This window comes from Neoarius graeffei, chromosome 13 (genome assembly GCF_027579695.1).
Source record: "Neoarius graeffei isolate fNeoGra1 chromosome 13, fNeoGra1.pri, whole genome shotgun sequence".
Lineage (NCBI taxonomy): Eukaryota > Metazoa > Chordata > Actinopteri > Siluriformes > Ariidae > Neoarius > Neoarius graeffei.
Genome location: NC_083581.1, coordinates 42803175 through 42828557, shown reverse-complemented (window position 1 = coordinate 42828557; position 25383 = coordinate 42803175). Strand labels below are relative to the sequence as shown.

The window sequence follows — 25383 nt, the reverse complement described above, 5'->3', positions numbered from 1 at the left end:
AAGGTGTTGTTTTGTTTTTAGGGGCTAACAGCAAAACTCGAGCATTATCTCTTATATTTTATAGATTGTTAAATGTTTTGTCCTATTAATCACCATTGTATGTAACTGTGCTAGCAATGCAAATAACCATAACATCATCACAGCACGCAACCTTTAACATCTCACAGAAATAATGAAAATACGGCACCAAGCAAGAAATTAGCACCATAAGCTCAAACGTCACAAATGTTTGATATAAGCATATTTTATGTGGTTCAGCGTGGCCTTTTCTGTTATTACTCAGCCCCATAGTGGATCTGAACCCAGTAATCAGCAGACTGAAGCCATCATGCTTTGGTGAGTCTGACCTGAAATAACTGTGGTTGTTTAAAGGCCTCGGTTGTTGTAGTGCCAGAATCTGGTGCTCTACGCGAGGTGATTCCTGATTGGCTTTCCTGTACACCTACTGAGTGTAAAAGACAGGTAATGCAGTTCCCATGAGTTCATGGCTATCTCATCTCATCTCATTATCTCTAGCCGCTTTATCCTGTTCTACAGGGTCGCAGGCAAGCTGGAGCCTATCCCAGCTGACTACGGGCGAAAGGCGGGGTACACCCTGGACAAGTCGCCAGGTCATCACAGGGCTGACACATAGACACAGACAACCATTCACACCCACATCTACGGTCAATTTAGAGTCACCAGTTAACCTAACCTGCATGTCTTTGGACTGTGGGGGAAACCGGAGCACCCAGAGGAAACCCACGCAGACACGGGGAGAACATGCAAACTCCGCACAGAAAGGCCCTCGCTGGCCACGGGGCTCGAACCCAGGACCTTCTTGTTGTGAGGCGACAGCGCTAACCACTACACCACCACGCCGCCCCATTTGCTAGAATGACCCAAATAAACACCCTTACATCTGCACCCATACATTATAAACACTTTTTCTTTTCCAACTTTTTTTTTTAGTTAATATGATATGATACACACGCTCTGCACTGAGACAGGTAATGCAGTTCCCATGAGTTCATGGCTATAGCGGTGATTTATATCCCACTGTCTGTTCTCACACAGCTCACAGAACAGCACTGATCTCAGCTTGTGGGCTAAATATATGTGTGTGTGTGTGTGTGTGTGTATTATATATATATATAAAATATGTGTGTGTGTCTGTGCTAGCATGCCACTGGAATGCATGCTGTCATGCACATCTGTAACACACTCGTCTCCCTCTCTTCATCTAACACACACACACAGACGTGTGTGAGATTATGGTAGGCTTTATGTAACAGGTTTAAGACAATCAAGTGTGTTGAGCAAGACAATCTGAGTCTCGGTGTGAGCTCTGCCAGATGTTTACTGGTGAATTTTGGGAACGTAAACAATCTGCGTCTCACTTCTCATCATCATATGATGCAGCAGATGTTTCTCTCTCCTCAGCAATCCCTGAAAAAACACCAAGTGTGTGTGTCACATGCCATTTTTTTCTCTAACACTTGGCTGCCTCCATAACAGCACCAATCCAATCTATGTGAGTGTTCCTGTCAGTTGTAGTCCACTTTATCACCTTTTCCCCACATTTTGGTGCTTTAAGTTATTATTTTTATAAATCTGCTGAAAATCAGGAAAACTAATTAATTTATTCATCATAAATTATGCAATAATACTACTTTAGTATGCCCTACTTCTCATTACATTTTACATAGGACAATTAAAATAATCCTTTACTCAATATCCCCTATAGTAGAAAGTGCAGCAGTACATAGCGGCAGCTCCAGAATTATTGGCACCCTTGGTAAAGATGAGTAAAAATAGGGGGGAAGGGGAGCTTTGTGGTTAACTTGAATAACGGAATTGTGTTTAATCTCACACTCACACTATGAAGTAAATTATAAAACATTTCAGTACAGAAAATAATCATCACATGGATTTTATGGTATCACTCTGAAGTTGATTATTTTCCTAAAACAGCATATCCTGAAGTGTTTTATTACCTCCACCAACTTTGTTGGAGGTGGTTATGTTTTCACCTCTGTTTGTTTCCAATGTAACTCAAAAAGTAGTGAACGGATTTTGATGACACTTTGAGGAAAGCTGAGCCATGGGCCAAGGAGCAAATGATTAGATTTTGATGCAAATCCAAAAATGTGGCTTGGCGGCAATATACACTCTACCGAGTGCCCTTATAGTTCTTCTTATACAACTGCAATTTCTCGGGATTATTTTTAATTCTTATTAACTAATAATGACCCTATAATTTTTAGCTGTTTATAATGTTTGTGGGGAGGCACGGTGGTGTAAGTGGTTAGCACTGTCGCCTCACAGCAAGAAGGTTCTGGGTTCGAGCCCAGCGGCCAACGAGGGCCTTTCTGTGTGGAGTTTGCATGTTCTCCCCGTGTCCGCGTGGGTTTCCTCCGGGTGCTCCGGTTTCCCCCACAGTCCAAAGACATGCAGGTTAGGTTAACTGGCTACTCTTGATTGTCCGTTGGTGTGAATGGTTGAGAGAAGAAAACCTCTATAATAATCCAGTAGAAGGAAACAGGAAACCACTACTGTAATTCTTCCTGAGAAGCTCTGATGGCTGAAGCTGTCAGAGTGGCCTACCATTAGGCGGAACGCTAAAGAAGAAGATAGCGTTTATGGAACGTCCACGAAACAAGCTAGCTCCTGCTTGTTTGTCTATTAGTTATGTTAGAGCAGCTATAAACAGTCATTCCATCACCCGCCATTCTTAATAAGACAGGAAAAAAACAAATTAAATGTGAACTAAACATCTCCTTCCAGAAAACTTCACCATATCAACGATTTTTTAAACTGTCAAGTCCTTGTGTAAGTTGTTAGTGTATAAATGATAACATATTAGAACAAGTGCATTAATATAAACATGTGATTTGTGATAGAAAATAAATCCACTCCTCCAGCGTAATTAAGCACAACAAAACAAAAGCGGGGATGAAAAAAGGGGAGGATCTTACCCGTGGTCCTCTCTTTCCAGCTGGCCCAGGGAGACCGGGGGGACCGGGAGAACCCTGCAAGACAACAGAGACATGAGATGAGCGCGAAAAGACAGAAAAACTAGCCAGCAGTTGATGAAAGAGCTTTTCTTACAATGTACAATAGTCTGCTTGGGGAAACAAGATGCGCAGTGTAAGTGAAACCTCATGTTTTTCAGGCCAAGTCTGTGTTTATCTCACTCATTCAGAAGAAAATGTGCATGTAACCTGAATGTAAACCCCCGGACTGCAGACATGTCTGCTTCGCTCTTTACTACTAACCCATCTCCTGTCCAGCACTGTACTGTTTTAAAGACAGGCAAGAACAAGGAGCCGTAAACCTGAGCTCCTATAAAACATGAGATTTTATGCAGGAGTTTAATGTCTGGGAAGAGGATTAAGTGTGAACACAAGGCAGAATCAACATCCTGGGAATTTCCACAAAAAGAGAAAGGTTTATGTGTGAATAGGATCTGATATATTACCTGGAAAAATAAGTTTGGTAACTTCAGTAAAAATGCTGAATATTACATTACATGGTTAGCCGACTGTCTTATTGGGTGAGATGGGAGTGTTTATATTATAGTGTGTGGGTAACTGAAACCAGGGAAAGACAATCAGTAATCAGGTGAGCGTGAACGTATCTGATGGGATTTGTAGGCCTGTGGTGCACTCTGTGCTATGGAGTGTGAGGTCAATACCGGTATAGACATGACAGTCGTAATACAATGCCCTCCACAATTATTGGCACCCTGTCACGGTGCAGGCACTTACGGACATATGCGCAGAAAAGGAGAGTAGAGCAAACAGTGAACAAGCCAAAACGTGAGACGTGAATCAGGGTCGAAGAACTAGCAATGGTCGGGCGAACGGCAAACGGGGCAAACAAGGACAGGCAAGAGAGTAAACGAGAGAGGAGAAGCTAAAGTCGAGAAAATGTGCGTCAGTCAGAAATAAACAAGGCTCGGTATGTACTGGGAAAGGCAGAATGATACTTTGCAGTGAAGTGGTGTGAGAGTGGGATTTAAATAGGCAGAGGGACTAATGGGGTGATGAATGACAGCTGTGGTTAATAGTCGGGAGACAGAGGGCGCTGTGAGTTCTGGGAAGTGTAGTTCACAGAGTCCATGTTTGTAATTTGGTCGAAATCGGCAGGTTTACTGATACACCCCTTGTAAAGATTAGTAAAAATGGTTATTAAAAAAATACACGTTTTGGTGAAGTCGCTTCATCTCACACTGAAAAAATGAGAAAAATCCAACCTTTAACTGAAACAAATTTACTCAGAGAAAAACAAATCCCTCATCAAGAAGTAACTATTTTCAATAAAAACGCATGTGCCACTATTATTTGCACCCCTGGAAATTACAGTGAACACAATGTAATTGAAGCATGTTTCCCATTTAAATTGTACATGTTTGAGTTGAATGGAGTGTGTAGGAACTTTCAAGCTGTAATCCACGAATTCCTGATTAACTGCGGGACAAATATGAGGTGACACACAGAGGCCAAATTCCCTTACCCTGTGTCCGAAATCGCTCCCTACTCACTATATAGAGCACTATATAGTGGGGACGCCATTCTGTAGTGCTGTCCGAAACCTTAGTGAGGATTATTTACACCCTATATAGTGCACTCAAAATATCCCACAATGCATCACGAAAAGTACTGTACAACCGATGGTCGCTAACCAAAGCAATATATCCCATCATGCATTGCGGTCACACTGAAAGAAATCAAATTAAAAGTCTCAAATTTGATTTGATAAAAGGCAGCGGCAAAGAAGAAAGTATTCAGCCTTGCTTTAAAAAGACTGAAAGATGCAGGTACTTTGTATTGATTAATAAAGAAGAAACCTTAATTTGTCACACGCACACTGAAATTCATCCTGTATATTTAACCCATCTGAAGCAGTGAACACACACACAGAACAGTGGGCAGCCACACACAGCGCCTAGGGAGCAGTACCTTGCTCAAGGGCACTTCAGCCCAAGGCCACCCCACATTAACCTAACCAACTGCATGTCTTTGGACTGTGGGAGGAAACCCACGCAGACATGGGGAGAACATGCAAACTCCACACAGAAAGGCCCTCGCCGGCCGCTGGGTTCGAACCCGGAACTCTCTTGCTGTGAGGTGACCGCGCTAACCACTTACACCACTGTGCCACCCACGTGGGAAATACGCTCAGTATAATATGTATTTATCACAAAAATACATATATGTTATTTACCAGCTGGGAGGGCCGTATCGTGAAATACCGTTACCGAGGTCTTGAAAGTACTGACGGAGGCCGTCTGGGCCGAGGTCAGTATTCAAGGCCAAGGTCACGGTATTTCACCATACGGACCGACCTTAAGCTGGTAAATATATTTATTTTTTCTTTACCAAATTCTAACAGAAAACGAGAGCGCCCGAAAGGGAAAACCCGAGCCGAGCCGCCATTTTGAATCCTCATTCACGGCTGTAATGCAAATTGCTTCCTCCTCGGTATACAAGTGCACTTCCATGGCAAGAAAAAAACTACATTTTGCCGCCTATGTAGTGCCCTATTTATACAAAATTGAGTCATTCAGGATTCAGCCATGTTTTTGCTCGGCATTAGCAAGTTACAGGTTTTTAGCTTTCTCCTGGGGTGGCACGGTGGTGTAGTGGTTAGCGCTGTCGCCTCACAGCAAGAAGGTCCGGGTTCGAGCCCCGTGGCCAGCGAGGGCCTTTCTGTGTGGAGTTTGCATGTTGTCCGTGTGGATTTGCTCCGGTTTCCCCCACAGTCTAAAGCAGGGCTTTTCAAAGTGTGGGGCACGCCCCCCCGGGGGGCGCCAGAGTTCTTCAGGGGGGGCGCAACGTGAGAGACAAAATGGATCGGTTTTTAGTACCTAAAGCTACAGTGAGTGAGGAGACAAAGTCTGGGCCAAGCAAAAAAACAGAGCCTCCAGGATGTTGCGATTTGCAACTTCAGCGCAAATTCAACCAATCCCCGCGAATTCAGGGCGGTGTTGCAATTATATCCAATCAACGCAAATTTGATCAATCGTTGGCGTCGTCTTGAGGTGACGTCGACAAACTACCTTCCGCCTTACTTCCGTGTGTTCAAGAGAAGCAGCATGCGTGTCGTGTTGCCAGATTGGACGATTTCAAGTGCATTTTGGCGGGTTTGGAACATAATTTGGACTGGAAAACGTCAGCAGTATCTGGCAACAGTGAAAGTGTGTTATGTTTACAGTGAAGGACTGTGTGCACTTTATTTTTTTTTTTACTTAATACAAGAAGTTAATGGATGCCAACATTTTTGCCAAAATGGTATTTTATTTTCCATTGTTTAGGCAGCTTCAGCATCATACTGTGAGATTCTGTTCAAATTGTTTTTTTCTTCTATGAAGCCTGAGCCATTTATTTTATTAGTGTATAATTATTGTTTAATTTAGTCTTCAGGAGAGACTGCCTGCACACAGTACTAGTATTAATAGGTTTTTTTTCTTACATAAAAGCTGAGGCATTTATATTATATTATATTTGAAGGTAACTTCATGTTGTGCTGTGAGGTTCTCTGCACTTTAACTTTTGAACCAACAGGTGCATTTGGATAAGTAAAGCCTATTTTTCTGCATTTTTGTAGTCCTGGTAATCTTTTACATTGGTAAAGTTGTTTATAGGACCATTTCTCAGTGTCTTTGTTTTTTTAATCAATAGTTTTTCAGTAATAACTTAATAGTTAACATATCACTCAATTTTAATCACAAAAAGAGAAAATCGCAATTTCTCGCAACTTTCACTTCCTCCCGCAATGTAATCGCAACAAAAACCTAAAAAACACCGCAACTTTCATCGCAATTTTTTTGGAAAACCCCCGCAACATCAGACATTTTAGCCCGCGGCAATCACAAAAAAGGCCCGCGGAATCCTGGGGGACTGGAAAAAGAAGGAAGTATGACCACGATTATTTAAAGTTTGGATTTTCATGGACTGGATCTGAAGATGCTCCACTGCCACAGAGTGTTGTCTGCCAAGAGGTGCTAGCTAATGATGCTATGGGATGTTTAAAATGTGTAAAACAAGATGTTTTAAAAAGCACTTAAAATGTGAAAAAATGTGAAAATGTGTTGCATTACAGCCGTGAATGAGGATTCAAAATGGCGGCTCGGCTCGGGTTTTCCCTTTCGGGCGCTCTCGTTTTCTGTTAGAATTTGGTAAAGAAAAAATAAATATATTTACCAGCTTAAGGTCGGTCCGTATGGTGAAATACCGTGACCTTGGCCTTGAATACTGACCTCGGCCCAGACGGCCTCCGTCAGTACTTTCAAGACCTCGGTAACGGTATTTCACGATACGGCCCTCCCAGCTGGTAAATAACATATATGTATTTTTGTGATAAATACATATTATACTGAGCGTATTTCCCACGTGGGTGGCACAGTGGTGTAAGTGGTTAGCGCGGTCACCTCACAGCAAGAGAGTTCCGGGTTCGAACCCAGCGGCCGGCGAGGGCCTTTCTGTGTGGAGTTTGCATGTTCTCCCCATGTCTGCGTGGGTTTCCTCCCACAGTCCAAAGACATGCAGTTGGTTAGGTTAATGTGGGGTGGCCTTGGGCTGAAGTGCCCTTGAGCAAGGTACTGCTCCCTAGGCGCTGTGTGTGGCTGCCCACTGTTCTGTGTGTGTGTTCACTGCTTCAGATGGGTTAAATATACAGGATGAATTTCAGTGTGCGTGTGACAAATTAAGGTTTCTTCTTTATTAATCAATACAAAGTACCTGCATCTTTCAGTCTTTTTAAAGCAAGGCTGAATACTTTCTTCTTTGCCGCTGCCTTTTATCAAATCAAATTTGAGACTTTTAATTTGATTTCTTTCAGTGTGACCGCAATGCATGATGGGATATATTGTTTAAAATGTGAAAAAGAAAAAATGTGTACAACAACCATTTTTTTTTTAAATACGAATGGAACTTTAAGTATAGCAACAACAAAAATTGTAAGGGGGGGCGCTGTTGTTTATTTGCTCTCCGAGGGGGGGCTGACTCTCCCACACTTTGAAAACCCCTGGTCTAAAGACATGCAGGTTAGGTTAACTGGTGACTCTAAATTGACCGTAGGTGTGAATGTGAGTGTGAATGGTTGTCTGTGTCTGTGTCAGCCCTGTGATGATCTGGCGACTTGTCCAGAGTGTACCCCGCCTTTCGCCCGTAGTCAGCTGGGATAGGCTCCAGCTTGCCTGCGACCCTGTAGAACAGGATAAAGCGGCTAGAGATAATGAGATGAGCTTTCTCCTGAAATGTTTTATTTTATTTCTTCTTCCTCAGGGTAGTAAAACTCGCTTTTGCTGTGAACACTGTCATTATCGCTATCCATTCGGTAAAATTAATGCTATTATACTGAGAAATGCTGGCAAAAATTTATAAGCTTTTTGATAAAAATCTTATAAAAAAGATAAATGTCGACAAAAATTACTACTATGTTTATTGTTGTTGTGAACGAGCGAGTCGCCAGAGGTCCGTAACCAGGGTCCATAACTGGGGTCCGTACCATAGGATACGGACCCGCTCGTCAGCCAATCAGAGCGCAGGATTTGATGGAAACTGCACCGCGAAAAAAATAAATGCATTTATTTATTATTTTGAAAACCCACCAGCCACCTGATCTGGCACGTTTTAATTGTGCGACAGTAATGATATAAATACCAGTGCAACGGACTAGTGTCTGAAAGCGTTTTTTCATTTTAACAATGAGCTCACTATATAGTCCTCTATATGGTAAGTCCCTATGTAGGGAGTAGGGAGTAGTGAACAAGGGAGCGATTTCAGACACAGGGTTTAGTCATCCATCAACATGGGAAAGATAAGAGAACACACAAACCAAATGAGCTTTAAGTCAGTTAAAAAAATATATAGCTACTCGCCTGAACATGTTCATTCCTACTGTTAGGGCAATAATGAAAAAGTGGACACCAACTGGAACTGTTAGAAACTTGCCTGGAAGAGGACCCAAGTTTATTTTACCCCGACGCACAGTGAGGAGGAGGGTAAGAGAGGCAAAAAATCCCCAAGGATCACTGTTGGTGAATTACAAGAAAAAGATCTTGAGGTTTCTAAGTCTCCAAAACCACCATTAGACTCCACTTCCATGCCAACAGATTATTTGGAAGGTTTGCCAGAAAAAAGCCTTTGCTGTCAGTTAAACACAAACATAAGCACCTGAAGTTTGTGAAACACTACGACAACTTTGACTGGAACCGTGTTCTCTGGTCTAATGGAACAAAAATGGAGCACTTCAGCAATAAACACTCAAGGTTGGTTTGGCATGGGTTTGGCGTAAAAAGAAGGATGGCTATAATGAAAAGAACCCGATCCCAGCTGTAAAATATGTTGGAAGCTCTGTGATGTTTTGGGGCTGTTTTTCCTCCAAAGGCCCTGGAAACCTGCTTAGGGTACATGGCATCATGGAGTCCGTGAAATACCAGGACATTTTAAATCAAACTCTGGCTGTCTCTGCCAGGAAACTAAAATTGGATCATCATTGGATTTTCCAGCAGGACAATGATCTGAAGCACATGTCCAAATCAACACAAAAATGGTTCACTGACCAAAGAATCAAGTCTCCACCCTGGCCATCTCAGTGAACCCCAATGAAAACCTGTGGGGTGAGCTGAAGAGGAGAGAGCACAAGAGAGGGCCTAGAACCCTGGATGATCTGGAGAGAGTGTGTAAAGAGCAATGATCTCCGATGCCCTGCTCTGTATCTCCAACCTTATAAAATGTTATAGGAGAGACTCAGTGCTGTTTTACTGACAAAGGGAGATTGTGTAAAGTATTAAATGCAGGGGTGTTAATAATAGTGGCACATGTGCTTTTGCTGAAAATAATCATTTCTTGATGAGGGATTTGTTGTTCTCAGAATTTTTTTTTTTTTCAAATTAAAGATTGGATTTTTCTCTTTTTTTTCAGTGTGAGATGAAGCAACTTCACCAAAAGGGGGATTTTTTCTAACCCTTTTTACTAATCTTTACAAAGGGGGGCAATAATCATGGAGGGCGCTGTATATCCTGGTATTCTGTCATGCCTTTTCAAGTCTGCAAGAACCTTATTTTTGACAAAAGTAATTTTTTTACTCAATCAAACATTAGCCTTAAATTTGGATAAAATTCAGTTAACACAGCTTCAATGTTAGTGACGATAGTTTCTCATAGGAATGTGTGTATTGAGGAAAAATGGCAGACACTGAACAAGATCTGTAAATAAAAGGTTTTGTTTAGCCATTTTTTAATTTTATAATTATTTTTTATTTTCGGGGTGGCACGGTGGTGCAGTGGTTAGCGCTGTCGCCTCACAGCAAGAAGGTCCTGGGTTCGAGCCCCGTGGCTGGCGGGGGCCTTTCTTTGCGGAGTTTTCATGTTGTCCGCGCGGGTTTGCTCTGGTTTCCCCCACAGTCCAAAGACATGCAGGTTAGGTTAACTGGTGACTCTAAATTGACTGTGAGTGTGAATGGTTGTCTATGTGTCAGCCCTGTGATGACCTGGCGACTTGTCCAGGGTGTACCCCGCCTTTCGCCCGTAGTCAGCTGGGATAGGCTCCAGCTTGCCTGCGACCCTGTAGAACAGGATAAAGCGGCTACAGATAATGAGATGAGATTTTTTCTTTTCCTGTGGGACATCCTGTACAAGCAACCTATCCGATATCTGATCTATCTGTATTTCTCATCTCATCTCATTATCTCTAGCTGCTTTATCCTTCTACAGGGTCGCAGGCAAGCTGGAGCCTATCCCAGCTGACTACGGGCGAAAGGCGGGGTACACCCTGGACAAGTCGCCAGGTCATCACAGGGCTGACACATAGACACAGACAACCATTCACACTCACATTCACACCTACGGTCAATTTTAGAGTCACCAGTTAACCTAACCTGCATGTCTTTGGACTGTGGGGGAAACCGGAGCACCCGGAGGAAACCCATGCGGACACGGGGAGAACATGCAAACTCCGCACAGAAAGGCCCTCGCCGGCCCCGGGGCTCAAACCCAGGACCTTCTTGCTGTGAGGCGACAGCGCTAACCACTACACCACCGTGCCGCCCCTCTATCTGTATTTGTTGCATTTTTTTAATCTCAAAACCCCAAAACAAATACACCATTTCTGATGCTAATGCTAGCTAACCAGTGGTGGGTTTTCCAAAAGCCTCTTAACACTAAGAGCCTCTTAACTAGGAGAGAGAATGTTCATTGTGCTGTTCGTGCTACCGTTTAATGATTATCTTTGTGCTGCGATGCTTTTGGGAAACTCGGCACAGTACAGTCAGTTTTGCTTCACTGCATCCACAGATCCTGGCCTACATCAGCTTTTACAATCTGAACACGCAGCATGAATCTGATTACTGATTACCTTAGAGGTAAGAGCAAATGAGTGTTAAATGAATCTAGAAACCATTTTTCCTTTTCACGTGCTGTTCAGTCGTTTGCTCTGTCTTATCACACTCTATGTAGATTATGTGTAATATGCTGATCGATACAACAGCGCTGTCGAATTTTCGATTCTTGTTAATCAGAAAATGTTGATTAATTTTCTAACAGCAGCAGCAAATCACAGGTTATGTTAATGCGCTCATTTATATTAATGTATCTTATCGTTTCTATAGTAACAGCTCAATCACAGGGACTTGTACAGTGGATGGTCCACATAAACCAATTTTAAAAATGTGCAATCGTTTATCTGTGTGTAAATGTTTCTTTAAAGGAGAACTGAAGTCATTTTTAAACTTGCTTTATTTCTTAATTAACGTGTTATTCAATTACGTTTTCGGTTTTAGTAACCTTATATCGTGACTCATATTGGCAACTAATTGCAATTAAATATTATACTTATCGGCCTATTCGGTTGCTAGCCATGTTGAATTTAGTTCGTTTGGTTCACGGCAGGTGTCGCTTATTCGCGCGATCTTCACGAGACTTGTGCGAGACTTCGAAACGTGAAGTGTCAGCCAGGTGTCAGTGCCGCCATTTTGAAAACTGTTTTCCAAATGAAATGTTGCACAAAAACGAGTTTAAATAACGATTACTGCCTACTTTTTTCAAACTTTCCTGATTGCTATCTAAAACAAACAAAACTTCCGGCTTGATTACGGCAGCATTCGAAAGAGGGCGCGCGCGTCTTTTGACAACGTTGGCAGATGTTGGTCACTTTGATTTCCACTGTATGTTTTACTTCTGTCCTACGACGTCTCACACAGGTCTCAACGAATCTCGTTTACAGCCATTGCTTTGACATATGGACTGATATATTACAGAGCATATTTCAAACACCCAGAACTTGCTATAGTAGCGACAAAATAGCTGTCAGAAATGCATTCCTATATTTAATCTCATCTCATCTCATTATCTGTAGCCGCTTTATCCTGTTCTACAGGGTCGCAGGCAAGCTGGAGCCTATCCCAGCTGACTACGGGCGAAAGGCGGGGTACACCCTGGACAAGTCGCCAGGTCATCACAGGGCTGACACCTATATTTAATAAAATGAGAAATAGAATTTTGATAATCAAAAATTTGCCTTCAGTTCTCCTTTAAGCATGTTGTTTTTGTCATGACGACTTTCACAGAGTGATATTTTTCTTTTACAATGATGTTGATTTTTCTGAGCTTTCACACCACAAATAAGCGCATCGACTCATCACGTTGTGCAGAACGGACAGACGCCACCTGATGATGTAGGTGACGCCTGGCGTACCCAAAACTTTCTCTTTCTTGAAAGCATTTCTATAATCATTATCTCTTTTCATCATTACTAGACGACCCTATAGTTTACTCAGGACACTATTGACAGTCACTGCGCAAAACCAGCACGTAAATTAAAAAAATTCACATTGATGTCAGTGTGCATACTGTGTATGTGAAAATGTCACGCACGATTTTTTCGCATTTTCATCTTGTACCTGGCGTGTAAAAGCTTTAACAGTCAGAGGTAAATCTGTAACTTGAACTTCTCCAACATCTTCAGACCAGAGATTTTACATTTCTTTGCATTTTTTCTGTGATTTTTCGTCTTCTTCACAAAGAGAGAAAAAGAGAGGCAAAATACAGAGGGAACGACTGTTTATAACTATAGGGATGATGATTTTCCGTTTCAGAAAACTCAGGCGGCATGGTGGTGTAGTGGTTAGCGCTGTCGCCTCACAGCAAGAAGATCTGGGTTCGTGGCTGGCAAGGGCCTTTCTGTGCGGAGTTTGCATGTTCTCCCCGTGTCCGCGTGGGTTTCCTCCGGGTGCTCCGGTTTCCCCCACAGTCCAAAGACATGCAGGTTAGGCTAACTGGTGACTCTAAATTGACCGTAGGTGTGAATGTGAGTGTGAATGGTTGTCTGTGTCTATGTGTCAGCCCTGTGATGACCTGGCGACTTGTCCAGGGTGTACCCCGCCTTTCGCCCGTAGTCAGCTGGGATAGGCTCCAGCTTGCCTGCGACCCTGTAGAACAGGATAAAGCGGCTAGAGATAATGAGATGAGATGAGAAAATTCCCAGTTCCACTTTGTGATTTTGCCAATTCTGTTTTTCTCCATTTTCTGTAATAAGAGATAGGAAAAGTTTCCATGTACCAATGATACAGTTTTGGAGTTCTGAAATCCATAAAACAAAAACTTGAGCAATAAAAACTTCGGCAGTGTCGTAAAATTTCTGCAAAATATTTTACCACATTTGTGATGGTTAATGTGAACCATACAAAAGAAAAATACAATAAATGTCTGAATGAAATGAAGACTCACCACAGATTTATTTTATTGAGGTATTTGATCGCCATTTCTCCGATTTCGATGAATTCAAAGTCTAATAATCTATGATTAGATGCACTACCGTTCAAAAGTTTGGGGTCACTTTGAAATGTCCTTATTTTTGAAAGAAAAGCACTGTTCTTTTCAATGAAGATCACTTTAAACTAATCAGAAATCCACTCTATACATTGCTAATGTGGTAAATGACCATTCTAGCTGCTGGTTTTTGGTGCAATATCTCCATAGGTGTATAGAGGCCCATTTCCAGCAACTCTCACTCCAGTGTTCTAATGGTACAATGTGTTTGCTCATTGCCTCAGAAGGCTAATGGATGATTAGAAAACCCTTGTACAATCATGTTAGCACAGCTGAAAACAGTTGAGCTCTTTAGAGAAGCTATAAAACTGATCTTCCTTTGAGCAGATTGAGTTTCTGGAGCATCACATTTGTGGGGTCGATTAAATGCTCAAAATGGCCAGAAAAATGTCTTGACTATATTTTCTATTCATTTTACAACTTATGGTGGTAAATAGAAGTGTGACTTTTCATGGAAAACACAAAATTGTCTGGGTGACCCCAAACTTTTGAACGGTAGTGTATTACGACGTGGTTATTTTTACATACGCACCTGCTGTACTCGGCTTCCCTGGATTTTCATAAACACTAACATGGCCAGATCACTGAGGGGATTGAACTAATTTTGTTGGAACTTTATTGATGTAACTCTTGAATAAATTACTATAAAAATGGTGATTTTCAACAAATATTCAACTTATCCCATCAGACAGGCAGATGCTGATTTAACACCATTGTACATCAGCATTGTGAGCTGCTTTATATTTTCCGGGGTGAGGCATTCCCGCTTATAATCCCCAGATGTCTTTTTATCCAATCAGGGGTGGGTTTCCCAAAAGCCTCTTAAAGCCAAGAGAGTCTTAAATTGCCTCTTAGGATCCATCATCAAGCTAATGTGGTTTTCCAGAACAACATTGTTGCCTAACCAGTCCTTTAGTTTACTCTGAATTTACGAGGGACCCGGACCACTCATTCAAAACAAAGAGTGACTCGCTCGCTGCCGAATACACAAAATGGGGATGCGCCTCCGAGGGACTCTCACAGTCACTGGGGGAGACTGGTGTTGAATCTGCTGCCGGTGTTCAATAATTTTTCTTGTACATTGCAAGTACATCGAGCTAATTATTAAATAAATATAAGCAAAACACTATGAATATATTTAAATGTTATGCAATTACGTATGGATATCAGAATGTCACATTTATGTCGCTACATTTTAATCAAATTTAACTCCATTAGGTGAATGATTAACTGATTGTCATAAATGAGACACATTTCTGCGTGCATGTGTGTGTGTGTGTGTGAGAGAGAGAGGTTTTGATCTCTCTCTCTCTCTTTCTCTCTGCGCACACACTTATAAGGGAGAACGTTGCCCACTCTGCACTGTGGATAACAGTTGAAATAATCCTGACTGCATGATCGGGGGGGTAACAGTGAAATGAGCGAGCATGGGGAACACATTTACCGAATTATTTAGCTTATTATTTGCTCATTCTTTCATGTGAGCGTTTGTTCATTTAATTAAAAACACGTTTGGAATTTTAAAAAATTGCCAAAAACATAAAATAGTTTCATTAATTAATTACCACATTATATATGTATTGCTTACAGATGATACTATATATTATCTTATTTGAAACACTTTATATTTCATTAGGTTCTGGTTAAAAATGAACGCCATGTGACCTTATCAACTGGATTTAGCAAATACTAATGTCTTCAGCAACGACAGTACAATTGCCTTTAGCAACTACTAATGCCTATATCGGGGGACGCGCATTGCAAAGACGCTCTTCGTCCTGTTGCTCTTTAGACTCCTTCTTACGAATGAGTTCGAGAAAACCACGTACAGAGACAACGTTCGTTGCTTAAGAGAGTCTCTCAACTCTCTCTTTAGCTCTAAAGGGCAATGTTATCGGGAAACCCAGCCCAGATCATAAGCCCTTGCATCATTTACAACATGGCAGGATGTTGATAGTTTGTTGACAAACTGGTTTACACCGAAATTTGATTTATTTTTGCCAAAAAAAATTTTTAAAAAATCCTTGCTGTACAGCTGCATGGATTGAATTTCTTGGGCTTTGAAACTGAATGCCGACAAAAGCCCGTTTTGCGTTTCAGAATGGCAGTTCCATTTCGGACAAGCAATTCTGTGATTTCCGTGTTTTTTCCATGATCATGGAAAATCATCATCCCTATAACTGCTGTAACATAAGCAAGAACAGGAAATAACTTGTTTTGTGGGCTTTCCACATACGAATAAAAAAGTATGATGTGTCAGGCTTTCAGAAATAAAAAAAAATGTAATTTCGCAAACTTGTGTGGTATAAGAGGAATAAAACACGTGTAGTTGTACTATTACAAGTCAAAGTCCTTCCCGCACCATTCATGGCGCGTTTGGCGGTGCCGATCTCCGTTTTGTAGCCCTCAGCCTCTCGCCTATATTAGATTAGATTAGATTCAACTTTATTGTCATTGCACATGTCACAGGTACAAGGCAATGAAATGCAGATTGCATCTCACCAGAAGTGCATAGCAGTAAATAACATAAGTGTCTCATCTCATCTCATTATCTCTAGCTGCTTTATCCTTCTACAGGGTCGCAGGCAAGCTGGAGCCTATCCCAGCTGACTACGGGCGAAAGGCGGGGTACACCCTGGACAAGTCGCCAGGTCATCACAGGGCTGACACATAGACACAGACAACCATTCACACTCACATTCACACCTACGGTCAATTTAGAGTCACCAGTTAACCTAACCTGCATGTCTTTGGACTGTGGGGGAAACCGGAGCACCCGGAGGAAACCCACACGGACACGGGGAGAACATGCAAACTCCACACAGAAAGGCCCTCGCCGGCCCCGGGGCTCGAACCCAGGACCTTCTTGCTGTGAGGCGACAGCGCTAACCACTACACCACCGTGCCGCCTAACATAAGTGTAATATACATAAATATAAATGTACAGGAATTACAGGGTATGGAATGGTATAATGATATAATAGATATTTACGGTATGTTCAAAATGTGCAATATGAATGAACTGTAGTGCAATGGTATGACACATAGATATTTGCAGTATATACAAAACATGATATGAATAAACAGTAGTGCAAATAGTGATAGTGTAGTTCAAGTCAATTCAGTTTGTTGGGGGGGGTTGTTGATGAGTGTGTGTGTGGAGGGGGCGGAGTTTAGCAGTGAGACAACTGATGGAAAAAAACTGTTCCTGAACCTGGTGGTTTTGGTCCGAAGGCTCCTGTAGTGCCTTCCAGAGGGCAGGAGAGTGAACAGTTTGTGTGCTGGATGGCAGGAGTCTTTGATGACGTTTGTGACTCTCCTGGGACATCGCTTCCTGTAGACATCCTCAATAGGAGGAAGCGAGGCTCCCACGACACGCTGGGCGATCTTCACCACCCTCTGCAGTGCCTTCCGGTCCGAGACAGGACAGTTCCCATACCACACTGTAATACAGTTGGTTAGGATGCTCTTGATGGTACAACGGTAGAAGTTCACCAGGATGTCTGAAGAGAGATGTTTTTTCTTCAGAGTCCTCAAGAAAAAGAGACACTAGTGAGCTTCTTGACCAAGTTGGAGCAGTTGGTTGTCCAGGTGAGGTCCTGCGAGATGTGGATCCCCAGGAATTTGAAGTTGGTCACACGCTCCACTGCTGCACCGTTGATGTGGATGGGTGTGTGTGTGTCAGCATTCCTCCTGAAGTCCATGATGAGCTCCTTGGTTTTATTGGTGTTGAGCAGCAGGTTGTTCTCGCTGCCCCACACAGCTAGGCAGTCCACCTCCTCTCTGTAGGCTGACTCATCGTTGTCCTTGATGAGGCCTATCACTGTGGTGTCATCTGCAAACTTGATGATGGTGTTAGTGTAATGTACAGGTCTGCAGTCATGAGTAAAAAGGGAGTAGAGAAACGGGCTCATCACACAGCCTTGTGGTACGCCAGTGTTTAGTATGAGGTTGGAGGAGCAGTGATGGTCTAAACAAACATGTTGGGGCCTGTTGGTTAGAAAATCCAACAACCAGTTGCAGATGGGAGCACTGATGCCCAGATCTGTGAGTTTGGTGATGAGCTTAGAGGGGATGACAGTGTTAAATTACATAGCTAGGGTTACAGTGGGGGGCTGGTCCTCTGGTAACCGCAAGAGTTTGACTCCCCACTCACATCTGTATTGCAGCGTGCCTTGCCAGAAGGCACCATTTTTATGATGGTCTTTAGTATGACCCGACTGTGAGTAGAACTCCCAATCTCCCAATCAAGAGGCAGACACGCTAACCACTAGACCACTTGCTGGTATTACAAGACAGCCATCAATTTGTGAGTGGCAACAGTAACTGCTTCATCTGGTTGTTGATTATTTTACTTTAATGGCATGGCATGGAGTGTTTTATTCTTTTATTCTTTTCACATATTCCTTATTGGTATGGACAAAATACATTACACCGGATTATAATTCTGTATGATAAATTAATATGAATATTCTGTATGATATTAATTCTGTATGATATTAATATTAATATTCATAACATTAATAACGTTCTTCTTTATCTCACCAAAACAAGTAAAATATTTTCTAAGAATTATCCACTGATATGCTACGCAAAATAGTACTATTACCACAACTACTAAGCATTATTAGACTTGTGCTGATATTACATTTCCAAACCATGATAATTACCTGATCACTTTTACTACTACTACTACTACTACTACTACTACTACTACTATGACCACATTTTTTTTAAAATTAGAAACTTGAACTATGGGACTATCCTTTTAAATTTGTCTATAATTACATTTTACATTATGGGCATTTAGAAGACGCTCTTATCCAGAGCGACGTACAGCAAGTGCAAAGGTACAAGAAGAGCTGAACTTCTAAACAAGAAAGTAAAGATAATAAAAACAATACAGGACAGCTCTGTCCTCATGCTACCTTCTAAATAGGACAGACATCGTCTCTTAATGCCAAGAGCAACAATCTACTTTTCCAAAACGCTGCTTCCACTTTGAGGGTTTTTTTGGCACACGACCACAGAAACATCCCCGTAAAGCACTGCATTAAACCTGCATTGACACACAGTACTCGTTAGAGATACATTTGAAGCTCTAATAAAGCCACTGACTCAGTTCTAAAACATTTCTTATTACATACAAATTATTCATTTACAGCAAATCAACTTTTTAATACAACCCCGATTCCAAAAAAGTTGGGACAAAGTACAAATTGTAAATAAAAACGGAATGCAATGATGTGGAAGTTTCAAAATTCCATATTTTATTCAGAATAGAACATAGATGACACATCAAATGTTCATCTCATCTCATTATCTGTAGCCACTTTATCCTGTTCTACAGGGTCACAGGCAAGCTGGAGCCTATCCCAGCTGACTACAGGCGAAAGGCGGGGTACACCCTGGACAAGTCACCAGGTCATCACATAGACACAGACAACCATTCACACCTATGGTCAATTTAGAGTCACCAGTTAACCTAACCTGCGTGTCTTTGGACTGTGGGGGAAACCAGAGGACCCGGAGAACATGCAAACTCCACGCAGAAAGGCCCTCGCCGGCCACGGGGCTCGAACCCGGACCTTCTTGCTGTGAGGCGACAGCGCTAACCACTACACCAGCGTGCCGCCCATATCAAATGTTTAAATTGAGAAAATGTATCATTTAAAGAGAAAAATTAGGTGATTTTAAAGTTCATGACAACAACACATCTCAAAAAAGTTGGGACAAGGCCATGTTTACCACTGTGAGACATCCCCTTTTCTCTTTACAACAGTCTGTAAACGTCTGGGGACTGAGGAGACAAGTTGCTCAAGTTTAGGGATAGGAATGTTAACCCATTCTTGTCTAATGTAGGATTCTAGTTGCTCAACTGTCTTAGGTCTTTTATGTCGTATCTTCCGTTTTATGATGCGCCAAATGTTTTCTATGGGTGAAAGATCTGGACTGCAGGCTGGCCAGTTCAGTACCCGGACCCTTCTTCTACGCAGCCATGATGCTGTAATTGATGCAGTATGTGGTTTGGCATTGTCATGTTGGAAAATGCAAGGTCTTCCCTGAAAGAGACGTCGTCTGGATGGGAGCATATGTTGCTCTAGAACCTGGATATACCTTTCAGCATTGATGGTGTCTTTCCAGATGTGTAAGCTGCCCATGCCACACGCACTAATGCAACCCCATACCATCAGAGATGCAGGCTTCTGAACTGAGCGCTGATAACAACTTGGGTCGTCCTTCTCCTCTTTAGTCTGAATGACACGGTGTCCCTGATTTCCATAAAGAACTTCAAATTTTGATTCGTCTGACCACAGAACAGTTTTCCACTTTGCCACAGTCCATTTTAAATGAGCCTTGGCCCAGAGAAGACGTCTGCGCTTCTGGATCATGTTTAGATACGGCTTCTTCTTTGAACTATAGAGTTTTAGCTGGCAACGGCGGATGGCACGGTGAATTGTGTTCACAGATAATGTTCTCTGGAAATATTCCTGAGCCCATTTTGTGATTTCCAATACAGAAGCATGCCTGTATGTGATGCAGTGCCGTCTAAGGGTCCGAAGATCACGGGCACCCAGTATGGTTTTCCGGCCTTGACCCTTACGCACAGAGATTCTTCCAGATTCTCTGAATCTTTTGATGATATTATGCACTGTAGATGATGATATGTTCAAACTCATTGCAATTTTACACTGTCGAACTCCTTTCTGATATTGCTCCACTATTTGTCGGCGCAGAATTAGGGGGATTGGTGATCCTCTTCCCATCTTTACTTCTGAGAGCCGCTGCCACTCCAAGATGCTCTTTTTATACCCAGTCATGTTAATGACCTATTGCCAATTGACCTAATGAGTTGCAATTTGGTCCTCCAGCTGTTCCTTTTTTGTACCTTTAACTTTTCCAGCCTCTTATTGCCCCTGTCCCAACTTTTTTGAGATGTGTTGCTGTCATGAAATTTCAAATGAGCCAATATTTGGCATGAAATTTCAAAATGTCTCACTTTCGACATCTGATATGTTGTCTATGTTCTACTGTGAATACAATATCAGTTTTTGAGATTTGTAAATTATTGCATTCCGTTTTTATTTACAATTTGTACTTTGCCCCAACTTTTTTGGAATCGGGGTTGTACAACTCAACTCCCACACTGATAATGTGATAAACACAAAGCAGTCATTACAATTACAACAGAACTCCACCGATGGACAGATGACAGATTAATATAAATCTGTAGAAATATTGGTGAATTATCTATAAATGTGATTGTGGCAGCGGGGGCGTGGTCAAGCGCCGGTCTGTGACAGGAGGGCAGAGTTGGGGAAGGTAAGTGGCAGAATCGCTTCACCTGAGTGTCATTAACCTGTGTTTTGTGTGTGTTCTCCCCAGTAAACCGCCCTACTTAAGGAGGGAAAGGGAGAGCGGAAGGGAGCTTCTTCCCCGGCAGAGCCGACAGTGTGTGTGTGTGTGTGTGTGTCTCTCTGCCTACTTGGTTTAAAACATTGTTAGACTGAAAAGTTCGGCAATAAAGCCTTCTGAAAACCCTTGATCTCTGTCCTGCCGTCCTCTGTGCTCCACCCGCATGCTATTCGCGCTACAGTGGTGCCGAAACCCGGGAACAAGGTGGAGCATCAGTCCTGCAGCCCCATGGAATCCTCCCCATTCGCGGACTTGGTCCACGCCCTCGCCACGGCTCAGCAGAGCCAGCACCAGGCATTCGTCACGCTCCGGAAGGAGCAGGAGCTCCGCTTCGAAGCCCTGGTGCTGGCTCAACAGGAAGATCGAGAGGCGTTCCGGCGTCTCCTCGCGTCGGCAGGGTCCACCAGCGCCCCGGCTGCGGGCCCGTCTCCCCTCACCTTAACTAAGATGGGCCCGCAGGACGACCCAGAGGCTTTCATCACGTTGTTCGAGCAGGTCGCAGAAGCCTCGGGGTGGCCGATGGAGCAGCGCGCGGCGCGCCTCCTCCCCCTCCTGACGGGAGAGGCGCAGCTGGCCGCACTACAGCTCCCCGCAGATCGCCGGCTGGCCTACGCCGACCTTCGCCGGGCTGTCCTCCAGCGCGTGGGGCGCACGCCGGAGCAGCAGCGCCAGCGCTTCCGCGCGCTGCGGATGGAGGAAGTCGGCAGCCCGTTCGCATTCGGCCAGCAGCTCCGGGACGCCTGCTGGCGGTGGCTGAGGGCTGAAGATCGTGACGCCGAGGGAATCATCGACCAGGTGGCGCTGGAACAGTTCACCGCCCGCTTACCAGCCAGAACCGCGGACTGGGTCCAGTGCCACCGCCCGGCATCGCTGGATCAGGCCGTGGGACTGGCGGAGGATCATCTGGCGGCTGTTCCGGTGGCAGGACAACCACCGACATCATCTTCTCTCTCCTCTCCTCTCTCTCTTTTTCTCCCCCCCCTCCTCCCGTGTCTCGTCCTCGCCCCATTCCCCCACCACGGAGGCGGGGGCCGGCTCCACCCCAGCCGGCCCGCCGCACCCATGGGGCCCTCCCGTTTCTCCCTTCTGTGTCTGTCTCTCCCCCCCCCCTCAGGTGAGTGAGCCTCAGAACACAGCTGCAGAGGGAAGGCCTGGGCCGGTTTGCTGGCACTGCGGGGAACCGGGCCACCTGCAGCAACAGTGTGCAGCGATGGAGGTGGGGGCGGTGGTGCGGATCCCCGACACGCCAGAGGCTGCCCTCGATCGGGCCGGAGCGTATCGCATACCGGTAAGTGTACAAGGGGCTACATATCAGGCGTTGGTGGATTCAGGTTGCAATCAGACCTCAATCCGCCAAAGCCTGGTGCAAGACGAGGCATTGGGGGGAGCACAAGGGGTGAAGGTGTTGTGTGTGCACGGGGATATTCACAGCTACCCGTTGGTGTCGGTCCACATATATTTCAGAGGGGCAAAATCAATAGTGAAGGCGGCGGTTAATCCTCGCCTTACCCACTCTTTGATCTTGGGGACTGATTGGCTGGGATTTCGGGGTTTGATGGCACGCCTAGTAAAGAGTGGGTCCTGCCGGTTGATAGGGGAGGGTCCCAGTGTCGCTTTGGCTGGAGCGGCGGTCGCAGAGCCGTCTACGTCATCTCCGCGACAGAGTGAGGAGCCCCCGGCCCCTCCTCTTTCTATTGGGGAATCCCTCGCGGATTTCCCACTGGAACAATCGCGAGACGAGACTCTGCGACACGCGTTTGACCAAGTGAGAGTAATCGATGGTCAAACGCTCCCGCCGAACGCCACCCCGCCCTTCCCCTATTTTTCCATTTTGAAGGATAGGTTATACCGAGTGACGCAGGACACTCAGACGAAAGAGCGGGTCACCCAGTTGTTAATTCCAAAGAGCCACCGGGAATTGGTATTCCAGGTGGCTCACTTTAATCCCATGGCTGGACACCTCGGGCAGGATAAGACACTCGCCCGGATAATGGCCCGATTCTATTGGCCGGGGATTCGCGGCGACGTCCGTAAGTGGTTTACGGCATGCCGCGAATGCCAGTTAGTAAATCCAGCGGCCATTCCAAGAGCGCCCTTGCGCCCCCTACCATTAATTGAGACCCCGTTCGAAAGAATTGGGATGGATCTCGTCGGGCCATTAGACCGGTCAACACGTGGGTACCGCTTTATATTGGTTCTGGTGGACTATGCAACGCGATACCCGGAAGCGGTGCCTCTTCGCAATATCTCAGCACGCAGTATTGCAGAGGCCCTCTTCCACGTCATCTCCCGGGTTGGAATCCCGAAAGAGATTCTGACTGACCAGGGCACCTCGTTTATGTCACGAACACTGAGCGAACTGTATGGGCTACTGGGTATTAAGCCGATCCGCACCAGCGTTTATCACCCACAGACGGACGGTTTAGTTGAACGGTTCAATCGCACCCTCAAGAATATTATCAAAAAATTCGTAAGTGAGGACGCACGTAACTGGGATAAGTGGCTCGAACCCTTGCTGTTTGCAGTGCGAGAGGTCCCGCAAGCCTCCACGGGGTTCTCCCCATTTGAATTATTATATGGGCGTAAGCCGCGCGGCATCTTAGATGTACTGCGGGAAAATTGGGAGGAGGGACCTTCACAGAGCAAAAACGAAATTCAGTACCTTATGGATCTGCGCGCAAAACTCCACACGCTCACCCACCTAACTCAGGAGAATTTGCGCCAGGCCCAGGAACGGCAAACCCGCCTGTACAACAAGGGCACGCGCCTTAGAGAGTTCACTCCGGGAGATAAAGTACTCGTCCTGTTGCCCACGTCGAGCTCCAAATTAATCGCCAAGTGGCAAGGACCCTTTGAGGTCACACGGCGAGTCGGGGACGTCGACTATGAGGTTAGGCGAATGGACAGGGAGGGGGCACTACAGATCTACCACCTCAATTTGTTAAAACTCTGGAAAGAGGAGGTCCCCGTGGCGTTGGTGTCGGTAGTTCCGGAGAAGGCGGAGCTGGGGCCGGAGGTCCAAAAAGGGACATTGGCATCTCGTACCTCTCCGGTCCCCTGTGGAGACCACCTCTCCCCGACCCAACTCACAGAGGTCGCCCAGTTGCAGGCCGAGTTTTCGGATGTATTCTCGCCCCTGCCCGGTCGCACTAACCTCATAGAACACCACATAGAGACGCCCCCGGGGGTGGTAGTGCGCAGCCGTCCTTATAGATTACCCGAACACAAAAAAAAGGTAGTTCGGGAAGAACTTCAGGCCATGCTCGAAATGGGCATCGTCGAGGAGTCCCACAGTGACTGGAGCAGCCCAGTGGTCTTAGTTCCTAAGGCCGACGGCTCGGTCCGGTTCTGTGTGGACTATAGAAAAGTCAACGCGGTGTCTAAATTCGACGCGTACCCGATGCCTCGTATTGATGAGCTGCTCGATCGACTAGGCATGGCTCGCTTTTACTCGACACTGGATTTGACGAAGGGATATTGGCAGATCCCCTTGACTCCATTATCCCAGGAGAAAACGGCCTTTTCCACACCGTTCGGCTTACACCAGTTCGTCACACTTCCGTTTGGGCTGCTTGGGGCGCCCGCTACGTTTCAGCGGCTGATGGACCGGGTCCTCCGGCCCCACGCCACCTACGCGGCCGCTTACCTAGACGACATCATTATTTATAGTAATGACTGGCAACGGCACCTGCAACACCTGAGGGCCGTCCTTAGGTCGCTGAGGCGGGCGGGGCTCACTGCCAACCCGAAGAAGTGTGCGATTGGGTGGGTGGAAGTACGGTATCTGGGCTTCCACTTGGGTAACGGGCAGGTGCGTCCCCAAATTAATAAGACAGCAGCGATTGCGGCCTGCCCGAGACCCAAGACCAAAAAGGGGGTGAGGCAGTTCCTGGGGCTGGCTGGCTATTATCGTAGGTTTATACCTAATTATTCGGACGTCACCAGCCCGCTGACTGACCTCACTAAAAAGGGGGCGCCAGATCCGGTCCAGTGGACGGAGCAGTGCCAGCGGGCTTTCTCTGAGGTAAAGGCTGCACTGTGTGGGGGGCCACTTTTGCACTCCCCTGACTTCTCTCTCCCTTTTTTGTTACAGACGGATGCGTCGGACAGAGGGCTGGGGGCCGTTTTGTCCCAGCAGGTGGGGGGAGAGGACC

At 44.9% G+C, this 25383-nt stretch overlaps 1 protein-coding gene across 1 annotated transcript in view; it reads right to left on the bottom strand.

Moving 5' to 3' along the window:
• LOC132896734 (collagen alpha-1(XXIV) chain) overlaps positions 1-25383 on the bottom strand; it is a 286940-nt gene that overhangs the window by 198833 nt on the left and 62724 nt on the right. The window contains exon 4 of the mRNA XM_060937767.1: positions 2958-3011. Within this exon, the coding sequence (XP_060793750.1) occupies positions 2958-3011 (54 nt within the window). The remainder of the gene's footprint in view (positions 1-2957; positions 3012-25383) is intronic.